The sequence below is a fragment of the Aedes aegypti genome, chromosome 2, assembly GCF_002204515.2.
Source record: "Aedes aegypti strain LVP_AGWG chromosome 2, AaegL5.0 Primary Assembly, whole genome shotgun sequence".
Taxonomy (NCBI): Eukaryota; Metazoa; Arthropoda; class Insecta; order Diptera; family Culicidae; genus Aedes; species Aedes aegypti.
In genome coordinates, this window is record NC_035108.1 from 315,854,103 (window position 1) to 315,871,053 (window position 16,951).

General features: G+C 45.2%; 1 protein-coding gene across 1 annotated transcript in view; it reads left to right on the forward strand.

Moving 5' to 3' along the window:
* The window catches only part of LOC5578716 (larval cuticle protein A2B), a 43,042-nt gene extending 41,396 nt beyond the window's left edge, over window positions 1–1,646 (forward strand). Inside the window, exon 4 of the mRNA XM_001663968.2 lies at window positions 998–1,646. Coding sequence (XP_001664018.2) covers window positions 998–1,393 — 396 coding nt within the window. The 3' untranslated portion in view covers window positions 1,394–1,646. The remainder of the gene's footprint in view (window positions 1–997) is intronic.
* Window positions 1,647–16,951: the final 15,305 nt, after the last annotated feature.

The following is a 16,951-nucleotide window of genomic DNA, read 5'->3' on the forward strand; positions in this document are numbered from 1 at the left end:
TCTCACAGCGGCAGTTTTTATCTAAATAATTTTAAAAATAACTGTTCGAAGCTTTTTTGCAATTTTTTTTTGGAATGAAAATGTAGTTGAACTATCAATATAATAGCAATGTCCAAACTTAATGAGCTTTTCCCATCACGTTGATCCGTCATGGAACGGCATGCTTCCCCACACCAAATCATGCATTCTCGTAATAGTAGCTTAGGCAACAAGTTGCAGAATGATGATTTTTACAGCACGAATTGTACATTTATCCAACGAGGCCGTCGTCGAGTTGGATACTTACAACAAGTGATGTAACAATCGAGTTCTTCAACGAGTTGCGTATAACATTTTTTTTTCAATTTCGTAGAAGACCACTATCAGAAACCATATCAGAATGCATTCACCATTAATTTGGCTCAGCTTTGGTAGCACAGTTGTGGGGCAAAAGCAGTAATACGCCAAGTACTAATGTTTTTGCGTCATGACGGCCACAACTCTTCTACCACCAAGCACTCTAGTTTAGTATATTCAAAGAGCTAATCATTAACCATCTTTACCCTGTTTGAAATGAAACTCCTTTTGCAACACTGAAACGTGGAGTCGAACGGGCATTTATGCACCACTACCACCACCTACCACATTATTTTCCTAGAAACGCAAAGCATCCGAGCTTTATGCATCAACTACGTGATTAAAAGAAATTTTTACGTCTCTGTCTGTGAATTTTTCTCAACGGAAAAACTAAGAGCTGCTCGCCCGACCACCGGGTAAACCAATTTCCTTGAAACAGGATATAAACCATGATGCGGTCGTAATTGGTTTTACGATTTTAGAAACGGTGGAATGTTTTCCGTGTTCTCCAATACATAGCTCAAAAAAGGTTTCCCCATTTCTTTCACGTGCTCACAATTGCTGGCGATAGAAAACAACAGAAGCAGAAGAATACGCTTCAGGGTTAACAAAACCGCAAAACACAAACTAATCACATCTCTTTCATCTTCCACCTTTTCAGTACTCCCTCGTTGAACCCGATGGCACCCGTCGCACCGTGGACTACACTGCCGATCCCGTCAACGGATTCAACGCAGTCGTAAGCAAGTCCGGCGAACCTGCACCGGTTGTGAAGACCGTAGCCGTTGCCCACCATGCCCCAGCAGTTGCCGTCGCCCATGCCCCGGCCTTAGCAGTTGCCCACGCTCCAGCTGTCGTCACCCATGCAGCTCCTGCTCTGACCTATGCCCACGCCCCAGTAGCCTACCACCACACTCCAGCTGTGGCGTACCATGCACCTGCTGTAGCCGTGGCACACGCCCCAGTGGCCTATCATCACCCATCTGCGCTGCTGTCCCACGAATTGCACGAGCTGCACCACGAACCACTGCTGTCTCACACGCTGTACCACCACTAAAGGGGGTCAACTTCGGAAGCGTTCCGGATTCGTAACCCCTCCCTCTCGGACCATGCGGCAATGAATTCGAACTTGGATTGGACCTCCCCACCAACATTGACGGCACTATTACGTTCGTAGGTTTTATACGATGACTCAAATTTGTTCTGTTCTGTAGTTACACACACACACTGGTTGCAACATGAGATGAGATTATCGAATAAAGTATTTGTTTTTTTTTTATTCTTATACAATTGCTAATTAGTAATGTAAGAACTCGAAACGATTAGTTTGAAATTATTACCATCCGAAAAAAGACAGTTGTTTAATTTGGATTGCTCTTCGCTAAAGTCTGTATTATTTTTTCCTGCTGTTTTTCTTTTCAAGGTACACTGCTCACACTATTATGGGTCACCTTGTCACGATTATTAGTCACTCTGTTCCACACGCAATTCAAATGCAAATGACCCATAATAGTGGGTGACCCATGATAGTGTAACCACTGTACACACAAAAAAACTAACTACCGTAATCCGGGGTAACATTGATCATTTTTTTGAATATTTCTTAAACATTTGATTTGAAAATGCATGTGTTGCAAATTTTATATTTTTAAAACAAGTACTGCCACCCATTGTTCGTGTTTATGTACTGTATTTTGTTTTCTGAAAGTTTAAAGCATGTTTAAAAAAATGTTTTAAGTGAGTTTTTGATTTACTTGATATGGGGTAAAATTGATCACACCATGAAAACATCGTTCGGTAATATTGAAAATATCATTACTTACTAAAATCATGGTCCCTGAAGCCGAATATGAAGGTCAAACTCTTATAAGTCATTTACTTTTTGAGTTATTTTAAAATTTAAAACACCTTGAATTCTGGAATACGCCTAAATGTATGCAATTTCCTAAGGAAATACTTCACGCTTTATAATAATTTGTGAATTATGTTTTATTGAACATATTTATGAAAATTTTGACAACGGAGTTGTTTTCGGCGATGTCATTTTTAGTAACAACCGCATTTCTCTTGCTCATATCGTTTACAGAACTCATGTGAGACATGATTCTTTTATGGTGTCATCCATGATCATGAAAATCATTGTTAACAAAAGTTGAAAAATTTACGCATGAACACAACTTTATTCGCAAAAACCTTATTGTTTATTAGCTCATGATTAGAAGGAAGAGAATCGCCATTCATGCATTGAAAATATTTCATGAACAAATGTTGATTCGAGCTTTTTACGAAGAGGGTCATTCCGATCAATTTTACCCCGCTGATCAATGTTACCCCGGATTACGGTACCTATTTGTATACCTTGATAGCTACAGCGTAGCATCACAATACTTCTCCAGTTGCCCCGAAAGTTTAGGGATTCTCCTACACTACGTCCTCCTCCTTTCTGGTGTTTACGTCCCCACTGGGACAGAGCCTGCTTCTCAGCTTAGTGTTCTTATGAGCACTTCCACAGTTATTAACTGAGAGCTTACTATGCCGATGACTATTTTTGCATGTGTATATCGTGTGGCAGGTACGAAGATACTCTATGCCCTGGGAAGTCGAGAAAATTTTCAACCCGAAAAGATCCTCGACCGGTGGGATTCGAACCCACGACCCTCAGCTTGGTCATGCTGAATAGCTGCGCGTTTACCGCTACGCGTTTACCTACACTACGTACAATCAGCATAATCCTGGCGTTCCACAAATTCACTGATCAATACCTGGCTTTCTGTGAAACATTGTTATCTACAATTTCCTTCCAAATAAGTAGGTATCAAAATTGTCGCTGAACGCGGAAAAAATGAAAAAAAAAACTCATAATAACATAACAATGTTTCAACATAAAATTTCTATTTCAAACACAACATTTTCTACTCAAAACAGGTTATTGCAATTTGAAAATGGAGAAAATAACATAATGTTTCATCGTAGTCTGATGATTACCCAATTGAAACAGTCGCATCTGATACTACGAAGCTAACTGGGAAAGGGAGGTTACATTCCAACATATATCCGAACCTGGATTCTCAAGGTAACCTTGAAAGACTTGGACTACCTGGCTTGTGCCATTTTGCATAACTTTTCAAGCTCCCAGAAAAAGCTTAGTGAAAACCCTCCTCTGGTGATGATGACACTCTCGTCTACATTTGCATTTTTAGGTTGACTGAAGCAAAAGTTGATTCCGAAAAGTTTTCACTATGTCTTTCACATCCATTGAACCGTTGCAATTTAAAATACAGTCATAGTCCACATAATTTATACTTTTTATTTCCCCAACGACTTCGCCCCAAACTTTTCGCCTTATTCCGACAAGAAAATATTTTCATCCACCCACGTATGAATTGAATTTAAAAGTTTCCTTCCAGCCAAATTCCGACGGAGCGCTTGTTCATCTCCTAAGGACTCTACTCTCTTGTACTAGAATACACACATCCACTTATGAAACTTTCACCCGACGCTCGTTCCGAATTCATAGCAGGGGAGCATAAACATTTACCTACTGCAATTCTGCACTAACCTTGCTTCAACTTTATGTGGCATGGCACGGCGGTGCTCTGTATGAGCAACAGCATTTTCAATGCCACATGTGCACATTAGAAAATGCAATTTCTTACTTTTTGCCATCCAGCTGTATTTCCTGCTGCCTACCGAGAGAGATAAGGGTGTGCGATATTTCGAATGATAGCGTAAAACACCGCGGTTACAAAATTCCGTGGAAAACCACGGAATTTGATTAGGATTTTTTATCAATTTCGTTAAATCGAAAAAAAATCGGCAGGATTTTTCTATACCAAACGAAACAGGATTTCGCAAAATATCGAACTGAATCTAGTCACCCACCTAAAATTAACTTGAACATCATTTTTTTTCCATTTGATATTATGAGCAAATGTCCGAACGACATTTCATTTTATTATTTTTCGTATTTTCTAAACTAAAATAATTTCCCAGGAGACGAAAATTTAAAAATGATTTACCTCAATTTTCAGACATTTTGGTAAATGGCAGGCACTGGTCGCTCCAGTGCAACGGGTGAGTTGATGACCCGGGACTAAGCGAGGCATGTGTCGTAATAGGATACTAAGTCGTGCCGGACTGAAGTGTTTTTCTTCTTAGTTAACGCGAACATTTCAGATGATATTATTCGATAACTGCTACAAAAAAGAGGACCTTCAGAGGATGAATACGTGGCGAGAAGACGCATGGTTCCAATGGGAAAGGTGACCTACACGGCCATTTTCCAGAGCGGAAAAGCTGGCACGAGCCAAGTCCCGATACAACATGACATGGCAACAGTGGAGGGGCCAACACCACGTCTAAGGCCAAAAAGATCAAGAAAACAGGGCCACGGGATAGCCCAAACCTGGGAGGGAGGCACAAATACTACACACGAAATATTAAACAAACTTTTTTCAAACTGCAAGATAACTCCAGTTTGTCAACGACAATCAAGGCAGACTTGATGGAAATCGCTAATTTTCTTTTGTTGTGCACCTTCGATCTTTCCGGACAAACATGATAAAAGGGCCACATTATTCTATGCATTCAATATTCATTTTTATTCGAAACTGTAAAATGAAGCGTATTTCAATACTTTGTATTCAATCATAATAAAACGTGTTATCATAACATTACTTTTGAATGCTTTTGAATTGATTTTCATTTGATTTTTGTCACCCCTGATGAAATGCAAAAATATGTTATGATCAATTACGCGCTTTTATCATGTCAGTTTAGTGTTTAAGATCCGGGCTCACAGTGACATTTCGTGACATTCTGCTGCTCGGCTCACTTTGACGTACATAAATTTCGTATCGGTCTCTCCCTCCCAGGCCCAAACAAGGCAGCGCTTCCATAGGATCGACGGGCGCCAAGCAATAGCAACCGTGGATACGAGTTGGAAAGAAGAAACCCGGAAACAGCGACCAAGGGTAATCTCAAACCGAGGACTGTGAAACGTAGGAACTTAGGCCCTTGTTATCAAAACGGAGAAAGCGGAATATGCAGAAGTTCTGAAGGCGATGCGAAGCACGGAGAAGTTAGCGCAGATGTGCAGAGCATAAGACGGACTTCGATTAGAGAAATAATCCTAGTCTTACATAAAGATGCCAAACAAAAGGGTGTATAAGCCACTAGCACAAGAAGTACCTGGCGATAGGTTGATGTGAGATTCCTGACCAGGCTTTAATTTGCTCATTTTGATCTGAAAGATGGAGCAAAGTCGTAATTCACAACAATTAAGAGTCAGCATTCGATGTTCATTGAATAATCCGTGGCTGAGAGAGTGAGAGGAACGTTGGCTCTAGCCAAATTTACATCTTCCTTTTAACAGCTCTTGCTTACTCCAAAGCTCTGCAAACATCAAATCTTTCCTTTTGGGGTGAGCTGAGGTTGGTTGCTCCGTTCACGCAAGAGCATAATTCAAGTGTGTGCTAGAATAAGGGCGTAAGTCGCATGATCGATTTCTCTTCATCGATCCTCTCTTCTGTGAATAAAGGTGACAAGATGCAAGTCTGTCAACATTTTTACACCTCAGGACGCAAGATTGCATTGCTGCCAGGCGGTTTGAATTGATAAAATGTTGACAAACTTGTATCTTGTCACCTTTATTCACAGAAGAGAGGATCGATGAAGAGAAATCTATCATGCGACTTACGCCCTTATTCTAGCACACGCTTGAATTTTGCTTTCGTCTTTGCTGTTTTGGGTAAAGAGCTGCAAAGAGACAACGAAGAGCTGTCTGGAAATGCCCTTTCCCGAACTGAGAAATGAGAAAAAAATGTTCTCCCCCGAACTGAGAAAGAGGAAGGCAAATCTCTTTCTCTTTAAAGCACTGAGGTTGTCAAAACAAACTCTTTACAGCTGTGGGAATGAAAATAAGCAAACACAAACGTGTAAACTCTTCATCCCGTAGAGTACGTACAGTCAATTTGTGTGTGGGTAAAATCGTTGCTCTTTTGTAGTTGATCATTAAAAGGGGGAGAAAAAAGCTACGTCAAGAGTAAGGTAGAACCCTGTCCCTGACTCGAGTGTAAAAATCTGGATAAAATCACCGATGCAGCGGAAGTCTCGACTGCCCTCAAAGAGCAATGTGACATCGACGTAGCCAGTAAGGCCATCCACCTTAGAAAGGGCTACCAGGTCACAGCGATTAGGCTACCGGTTGCAGAGGCCAACAACGCGTGGAACTTGGGCATACTCAAGGTGGGCTGATCAGATTGCCGGCTGATCGTGGAAATGAAGGCCATTGGCCATGCTAATATGAACAAATCGCTAAGTGCCTAATATGTGTCTACAGAGCAGACTACAGATACTTTACGGGTGGACCCAAATGTCCGGACACAAGCGAAGTATAGAAGCAGCCAAAACGGAAGTAACATAATTGAATTTGAGCCACGGTGATACAGTCTAGCAGCTTCTTTGGCAATCAGTCTCGGAAACGGAGACTGACGTGGTGTTACCTTCAAATCCATACCGCATACCAGCCGAGAACGGGAACTGAAGACACCGACACCGAGACGTTCATGCTTCCAGTGGACAATTTGCCCTTCGAAGAAAGTACCACACTAGACCACGAAATATATTTATGGCAAAAAGTATTCCGGGTTGAAGCGGGAATCGAGCCCACACCCCTTGGCTCGATGCGGCTAAATGCTTAGTAACACTAGCCGCACGGCCACGAAGCCCACTGTATGGCAGATAGATCTCAACAGCTAGCAGCTATAGTGGGTTGCAAAATGGTGAGTCGACAACCAGGAAGGAGCGTGCAACATAGCTCTGGTCCTCAAAAGCCCCTACCTCACGCTTCCACGGGTCTAACGATGACAAAGACCGCCAGCTAAGGGTTGCGTACTTAGGTGGTAGTGCAACCTGGGCACTGTTGTCCTTCTGACATCAGCTAGAGTGAGGGGGTGCCAGGTGGGAGCTTGGGTTTATTGCCTACTCCAAGCGAAAGCCATCCATACAGCCGTACGGAATACCACCTTTAGTACTTCCTCCGGGGGTTGCAAAATGGTGAGTCGACAACTAGGAAGGAGCGACCAACATAGCTCTGGTCCTCACAAGACCCTACCTCACGCTTCCACGGGTCTAACGATGACAAAGACCGCCAGCTAAGGGTTGCGTACTTAGCTGGTAGTGCAACCTGGGCACTGTTGTCCTTCTGACATCAGCTGGAGTGAGGGGGTGCCAGGTGGGAGCTTGAGATTCTTACCTTTTCCAAGCGAAACTAGTACATACAGCCGTATAGAATACCACCTTTAGTACTTCCCTTGGGAAGTGGCCGAGCGTCTGGTCCATCTGACCAGGGGCTCAAGCATGGTCTACCTAGGATGTGGCGGGGGTTCATCAGTGGGCTCTGGTGAATCTCTACAAAAAACCACAGATCTGCAAGTAGCCCTGAACAAGCGACCTGGTACCGCTTTCAAAGTGCCTTAGCCCATCATCTGGAGTGCCAACCGGCACATTAGGATCGACGCCAGTAAGATCTTAATTACGGCATACTGGCGGCATGGACTGAGGAACTGGAACAAGGAACACGACATATCTACGCTACAGAGCTGACAGCCGCACTATTCTACTCCCTTAGTAAGGATGGGTGACACTTCCCTGAAACGGCGGGTGGGCCAATAGTGCGGTTGCCCCCGTCTCGTTAAAACCGTGGCAGGCCTTCAAGTACGTTCGACGTCTGTCCATCAAGCGTGATGAGTACATAGGTTCGGATGTAGCATCCCCGATCTACGCCGATCTGGCACTGTACCCGGCCCCCATAAGGGTCCGTGTCAACCCACGCATGGCCTCACTGCCTACAACGCTCATAAGTACGAGATAACCATGGGATCGTGAAGGCGACTATGTACGACAGATGAAGATAGCGGCTCGGAGGGGGGACCCACTAAAATAGAGAGTATTGATGACACCAAGGCAGTTGGAGAAGACGCGAACGCGTTTGCAAGAAGTGGTAGGGTTGCGAGATCACCAGTTACACCACTGGACACCGTAGCGAGTACTAGCCAAGTACATAGTGAGCCACAAGCAACACAGCAGGAGAGGACGTTGCTAAACCGCGTGTTCACACCCAATTCTAGTAGCAGCACTACCCACAACGAGTCGCGACTGGAGAAGTCGAGTTTGGCAGACATTAGGAGGAAGGTTAACGAGCTCTACGAGTTCGTGAAGGAGAAAAATAATGTGCACTTGAAAATTAAGCACATGGTGACGAGCATTAGGTCCGCCGTATCAGCAGCTGAGCGTGAGCAGAATGCGCTCAGAATGCGAGCGGAAACGGCTGAGAAAGCTCTTACGGAAGCAGCGGAACGACCTACGACAGATGTTCAGGAGACGCCGAGAAGTCACCAAAATACCCGCTCGGAGAAAAGGATCAGGGAATCACCTGGAGAACAAGAGGATGCAAAGAAGCACAAAAACGAGAAGAAAGGCGTCAACAACCAGAGAGATGCTGGAAGTGAAGGTGAATGGCGTATCGTCGGAAGTCAGCAGAAGAAGAAAAACCGGAAAGTGAAGGAAGGAAAGAAGCCGGAACAGAAGAAGAAAGAAACACGTCAACCTCCTAGGCTGAGGTACAAGGGTGATGCTCTGGTCGTGGAAGCGAACGACAAAACAACGTACGCTGCGCTCCTCAAAAGAGTGAAGGAAGATCCGGAGCTAAAGGAACTGGGCGAAAACGTTGTCAAAACGCGGTGAAGGCAGAAGGGCGACATGATCTTCGTTCTGAAGAAAGATCCCTCTGTCAAGAGCACGGCGTACAAGGAGCTCATCGCCAAATCCTTGGGCGACGAGGCCAACGTAAGAGCTCTTTCGCAGGAGGCAGTGGTCGAGTGCAGAGATCTGGATGAGATCACGACGGAAGAAGACCTGAAGTGGGCACTGGCCGAGCAGTGTAACCTAGAAAGACAGATGTCTATGCGGATAAGGAAGTCGTATGGAGGCACACAGACGACGGCAATCCGGTTGCCAGTGGATGCTGCCAACAAACTGGTGGCGTTAGGCACGATCAAAGTTGGTTGGTCGGTGTGCCCGCTGAGATTGATACCTAGAGTCGCCAAGCAAATGGAGAGATGCTTCAAATGCAGGGGATTCGGCCATCAGTCGAGAAACTGTAAAGGCCCGGACAGGTCCGACCTATGCTGGAATTGCGGCGGAAATGGTCACGTTGCTCGGGACTGTACAAAGCGGACTAGGTGCCTGCTATGCATGCCGGAGGACGGAAACGATCATCCGACGGGGGGCTTCAAATGCCTGGCGTATAAAAAAGCGAAGGCGGGCCAATAAAGATGGAGATCACGCAAGTGAATCTCAATCATTGCGACACTGCACAGCAACTGTTGTGGCAGTTCACGACAGAAACCAAGTGCGATGTAGCAATAATTGCGGAGCCATATCGGGTTCCCCTCGAAAATGGTAATTGGGTGGCTGATAGATCAGGTATGGTGGCAATACAGGTGATGGGCAGGTTCCCCATTCAAGAAGTAGTCGATAGCTCACACGACGGCTTTGTTATTGCCAAAGTCAACGGAGTCTTCGTATGCAGCTGTTATGCACCTCCGAGATGGACAGACGAAAAGTACAATAGTATGCTGGATTTGCTCACAGATACGCTGGTGGGAAGAACGCCGGTAGTCATAGGAGGAGATTTCAACGCCTGGGCCGTAGAGTGGGGCAGCAGATTGACCAACGCCATGGGGTACAGCTTACTCGAAGCTCTGGCGAAGCTAGATGTGAGGCTGTGCAACGAAGGGGCTGTCAGTACATTCCGTAAAGACGGTCGGGAGTCCATCATCGATGTTACGTTCTGTAGCCCATTGTTGTTGGATGACATGAATTGGAGGGTGAGCGATGAATATTCCCACAGTGATCATCAGGCGATTCTCTACAGCATCGGCCGGCGAATCTCCCCAGCGCCGATGAGAATGAGGACATACGAGCGGAAGTGGAAGACAAAGGACTTCGACAAGGAGGTGTTTATTGAGGCGCTTCGAACATACAGCAGGGCGAACATTGACGCAGAAGAGTTGACAGAAGTGGTAGCAACGGCTTGTGATGCATCGATGCCGAGAAAGTTGGAGCCTAGGAACCGAAGGCGCCCAGCGTACTGGTGGAATGAGACGCTTAGTACCCTCCGTGCTGCATGCTTCCGAGCCAGAAGACGCATCCAGAGAGCAAGAACCGAAGTAGAGAGAGAGGAACGGAGAATCGCTTTCCGTGAAGCTAGAGCTGCTTTCAAACAAGAGATTAAGCGGAGCAAGTCCAGCTGTTACAAGGAGCTATGTCGAGAAGCCGAAGAAAACCCTTGGGGCAACGCCTACCGTATTGTGATGGCGAAGTTTAAGGGTCGGGCGACACCAGTCGAAACATGTCCAGACAAGTTGAGGATTATCGTGGAAGGTCTGTTTCCACATCATGACCCAACAGTGTGGCCGCCTACGCCATACGAAGACGAAGAGGAAGAACCCGGAGGTGTGCGAATCTCTAATGAAGAGCTATTAGCAGTGGCGAAGGGTCTGAAGGTGAAGAAAGCTCCCGGTCCGGATGGGATTCCCAATGTAGCACTAAAAACCGCGATATTGGCGTTCCCGGATTTGTTCAGGACGACGCTGCAGAAACTCTTGGATGAAGGCTGTTTCCCAGACAGTTGGAAGGTTCAGAAGCTGGTGTTGGTGCCAAAACCAGGGAAGCCACCAGGGGACCCAGCATCGTATAGACCTATATGTTTGCTGGACACACTTGGTAAGCTCCTGGAAAGGATCATCCTTAACAGGCTGACACAATGCACAGAGAGCGAGAGTGGCTTATCGAAGAGACAATTCGGATTCTGGAAAGGGGTCTCGACGGTGGATGCAATCCGGACAGTTGTGCAGAATGCGGAGAAGGCATCCAAACAGAAGAGGAGAGGTAATCGGTTCTGCGCCGTAGTGACGATTGACGTCAAAAATGCTTTCAACAGCGCCAGCTGGGAGGCTATAGCCTTAGCACTGCATAGAATGCGAGTTCCTGGCTACTTGTGCAGTATGCTAAAAAGCTATTTCCAAAACAGAGTCCTGGTATATGAAACGGAGTTGGGTCAAAAGTCGATCAGGATCACGGCAGGAGTGCCACAAGGCTCAATCCTTGGTCCAACGCTTTGGAACGCGATGTACGATGGAGTATTAATGCTGGTGCTACCTAACGGAGTGGAAATCGTTGGATTCGCAGATGATGTCGTTCTAACGGTGACTGGTGAGACGTTGGAAGAGGTCAAAATGCTGACGACGGAAGCGATTGACACGGTTGAAGCGTGGATGACTGGAGCAAAACTGCAGCTGGCTCATCATAAGACGAAGCTAGTGCTGGTTAGCAACCTCAAAGCTGTTCAGAGGGTTGAAATCAACATCGGTAGACAAGACATTTCATCAAAACGCGCTTTGAAGCATCTGGGGGTGATGGTAGATGACCGTCTAAACTTCAACGCTCACGTGGACTACGCCTGCGAAAAGACGTCGAAGGCGGTCAACACGATAGCGAGGATCATGCCGAACGTCGGAGGACCGAGAAGTAGTAAGAGGCGTCTCCTAGCGAGTGTAGCGGTCTCTATTCTCAGGTATAGAGTCCCAGTCTGGGCCGCAGCGGTAAAGACCAAGCGTAATCGGAGGATGTTGAACAGCACATTCCGACTCATGGCCATACGAGTAGCGAGCGCCTATAGGACGATTTCATCGGAGGCAGTATGCGTTATCGCTGGCATGATGCCCATCTGCATCACCCTGGCCGAGGACGTGGAGTGTTATGAGCGAAGAGGCACCAGAAATGTAAGAAGGATCGTCAGAACGGACTCGTTGGCTAAGTGGCAGCAAGAGTGGAACAACGCGGAGAAGGGAAGGTGGACTTACCGTCTAATTCCAAATGTGTCACTGTGGGTTAATAGGAAGCATGGAGAAGTGAACTTCCATCTGACGCAGTTTCTGTCCGGACACGGCTGTTTCCGGAAGTATCTGCATCGGTTCGGACATGCTTCTTCACCTTGTTGCCCGGATTGCGAGAATGTGGAGGAAACACAGAAGCACGTAGTCTTCGAATGTCCTAGGTTCGAAGAAGTGAGGAGGGACATGCGAGGAGTCACTGTCGATAACGTTGTCGAAGAGATGTGCCGAGAAGAAAGCATTTGGAACGCTGTCGATAGCACGGTATCGAGAATAATGTCCGAGCTTCAGAGGAAGTGGCGTAGCGACCAACGATCTGCTAGCTAGAGTGAACGCACGAAAGGGAAGAATGGCTGCTCGGTTTCGGGAGATATTCCTTTGCCGGGGAACTCTCTGACGGAGTAGGCTAGATCCACCGCCGGGGACTAGCTGAGTAGACGCGGCGTTGCACCGGTCCCGGGTCGTAGGAGCACCAGTGTACCGGAAGATAGGCTTCACCGGAATCGCTGGACTGACTTCGGCACCCTACCGGTCGTCCCGTAAAAAAGTGAAGATCAGCAGTAGCAGCAGCAGCAGCAGGAGAATCGGTCTCGAGAGAACTTCCATCGCCGGGGAATTCTTCGTCGGTGTAGGCTAGGTCCACCGCCGGGGACTAGTTGAGTAGACGTGTCATAGCGCCGGTTTTAGGGTCGTCGGAGCACCAGTGAACCGAAAGCTAGGCTCCATCGGAATCGCTGGACTGACTTCGGCACCCTTCCGGTCGGCTCGAAACGTAGAAAAAGAAGAATCGGTCTCGGGAGAATTTTCACCGCCGGGGAATTCTTCGTCGGTGTAGACTAGGTCCACCGTCGGGGACTAGTCGAGTAGAGTACGTCGGGACGCTGGTAATGGGTAGTCGAGGCGCCTACGAACCGGAAGTTATGCTCATCCGGAATCGTTGGACCGACCTCGGCATCCTACCAGCTGAACAAACTAACGCATAACTGTGTGAGTACGCGCTCTGAATGAGTGCAGAGTATGGTATACTGGCCGCAACCAACATGGACACGTGTGGTGGATGCACCCCCTGTTTACGCCTATGTGCGGCATGAAGGAGGTCGTGGAATCGAACGATGAGTGTTATGCTTTGTAAGCATAAACATCCAGCGTTCGAGAACGATAACCTACCGTAATGCACACGCAGCGAAATGGGCTGTAGCATACCACCTCGGTAGAATGCTAGAGTTAAGTAAGAATGAAAAATAAATGAGAATGAAAGTAACCATAGACCGGACCAGTTCATTGGCTATCACTCACCCAGTCATTGGGACATAACATGGCGATCCTTTGCCAGTGACTACACCAAACGAATCAATCAGTGCAAGTTAATTATGTGATTAACCCCGCAACTACACCAACGAATCAATAAGTGCAAGTTAATTAATTGATATAGTGATCGGAAAAGTGCAGCAAAATGGGTTGGTTTTCGGCGGACGAAATCGTCGCCCCAGCCGCAGTGACTACAACAGAAAGTCATCACACAGCACAGACCGTAGCGCTATGTCTTATGGCTGGAGTAGCCGTGGGATATCTACTCGTAAAAAGTCTGATGAAGTGTCACCGGCAGCAAACGGAGCGTGTTGCGGTGCGCACCGCACGGTTGGCAAATTTGCCTGCCTAATGATTCACATTCACATTCGGCGCGAAGAAAATTAGTGCCAAAAAGTGAACGAAAAGACTATGAACTAAGTCGTTAAATTGGAAAAGTGCACAGAGAAGCAAATGCTAGTGACCACGGTATACAAATTAACAAGTGATCAACGAATTTTAAGAACAATCATACATGATGGGAGATCGAAGAACACTAAATGAAGAAAAGCTGAGACAGTGCTACCAATTTTTCGAGCGAGAATTGATGCATTGGGAACGCCTCGCTAGGAAAAGATTGTTAATCACCATAGAGGAATTTGAATCCAAGAAGGCCATCATTGAAGCAGTTCATCGCGTGGCAGCAGTAGCAGCCATCGAATGTGGACCAGTGGACGTACAAAACCTTCAGTGGAACTACGGTGAATTATCCATGACGATGGAGGCATATCGACAAATGGATTTATAAGGGAAGTAGCTAATGAATGAACCACATATAGGATAAGATACTGATAGAAAATTACAATTTTAGGTAAAAAGTACGAATGGGTACATGTATTCATGGACGAACATGGACGAACAAATGGCACAGTGGTGAGTGAAAAGTAGATGTAAAGCAAAAAAAAAAAAAAATGGAATGGATAAATTTTTCAGCATCGAAGATGCTATTTTCAAACTGCATCAAAGCTTGAAAAAATATAATACATTTAAAGTAGAGACACGAGACAAAAAGGTGCATACATTGATAGCTCTTAAAGAAGATTTAAAAGCAATAGTAAAGAGCAGCTCAATTGACTATGTAACTAGGCAACATTTGTTTGCCAGGTATAAAAGGCTAAGAGCAGTTATTTACGATTGTCTAAATCTTTTAAAGTCACCTTTGGAAGAATCGATACTGGGAAATTTATTCACTCTAGAGTTAGAACAGGAATCATTAGATACCCAAGCAGCACAGTTTGTTGCAACTCAAGAATAAAATTATCTCTTGAAACTAATCAGAGTTATCAATTGGTGAAAATATGACTTACAATTGCACTTAATAGCAACGCAAAAAGCGCAAGAGGTGGAGTCTGTTTGCAACATGTTCAAGTAATATCGAAATTGCTTATTTGTTGCAAAATACTTAAAAGAAAAAAAATGAAAACAAAAACATGAACGAGAATCGAACTTCCGACCTCAAGATCACCAATCTTCACTTCTACTCACTACTCCACCAGCTCTTCGAACAATTGCTTCGCCAATGCACTATAAAAGCGACCACATGACCCATTGATCAAAGCTTGTTGCTTATAACTTGACTGCACCCTTCGGAATACAAGTTCATTACTGGCGAAATTAGGCTACGCCTGAATTAATCTAAACTTGTCGCAAAAACTTCCGCGCAACACTTGAGAAACACCTTTTAAACAAACAAACTGTTGCTAGACCATGTTTTCTTTGTTAGATGATACGTCAGGTGCAACTCAACCATATTGCAACTGGATTGAAACAAACAAACTTTTAGCTGTCATACACGAAGTTTAGTGCAACTTTCTCGCAACTGAGATGAATATTCTATGGGAACGAAAATTGAATGCAAGTTGCGGATGCTTTAAATGAAAGTAATATGAATCATAACATTAAAACCGGCATTTTGGGAGAAGTTTCAAGAGTTTGTTTGAAATGTTGCTGAAAACATCTTGATAAATTTGACTTTATTGCTATTTGCAAGGGACATTTGCAGCAAATCTTGTCATTTCAAATATGTTGAACGTCAAACAAGGAGTGAAATGCATGTTCATTGGAACGGCAATGAAACTTTATGATCCTTGATATTGATATGGAACCGAACTAAAACCAGATAAGTTACAGATGCTTTTATTGATACGCGATTGAAACCATTTTTGAAAAGCATTTCTTTGGAAGATGTTTCGCGTGCTACTTGGGTAACAATAATTGTAAAGATTCTACAGAAGGCTCAGAAACAGAGTTTGAAGAAGAGTTTGAAAACATGGCCACGAAACTTGATCTCAGTTTAGGCCTGAAGGTAATTCAGCCGTTCGATGGAACAGTAGCTAAGCTAACTAGTTACATCGAAGGAGTTGAGCTCTTCCAGGACTACTCTGAAGGGGTGCCAGAAGACAAAATAATAAAATTTCTAAAGACTACGCTAGTAGGTTCTGCGCACGGTGCGATCGATGGATCTGTAACCGTTGCGGATGCCCTACAGGCTTTGAAAAACAAATTCGCGATCAGAGTAACACCAAGAGCGGTTCAGAACGAAATGAGCGCTCTAAAACAAAGCCAAAAGTCAATATCTGACTTTGGTTCTGAAATGGAGAAATTGTCGGCCAAACTGGCAGCAGCTCATGTTTCTATGGGCACATTTGCGCATGAAGCCGCCGCTGTAAATATTGTAGAACCTATTGCGGTTCAATCATTTATTGATGGATTGAAAGATCCGTCAACTAAATTTTTTCTAAAGGCCCGAAACCCAACAACTTTGAACAAGGCAATCTCTGATGCCTTAGAGTGCCAGGCAACGCCCAGCACAGACAATATGAATGAAAACATGATGGCATTATGGTGTACATCAAACCAACGCCCGTACTACTATGCGAGAGGTCGCAGAGGTTATGGTGGAAACCGTGGGTATCAAAATACTCGTGGTAGAAGCTATGGCCGAGGTAGAGGCAATTACTCAAATTACAACAACCCTAGGAATGACAATATGAATTCACAACCCCAGTCACACAATTATGGCAGAGGCCATAGAGGAAATAGACCACCTCGAGCTAACCACAACGGGAACGATCACAGGGCGCATACAGCAAATATAGCTGAGCAAGCACCCGAACAACCACGTCAACGTCAACCTGTGAACCAGGAGCAAAACCAAGCAGAGGAAGCGAACTTAATAGATTTTTTTCGCTAATTTCAGTGTTAAAAAAGCACTAAGAGCCAAATTTGAATTATTTGGAAGGAGTATAGAATTGATAGTAGACAGCGGAGCATCCTGTTGTCTACTGGACAAAGAGTATATTCCGAAAAAT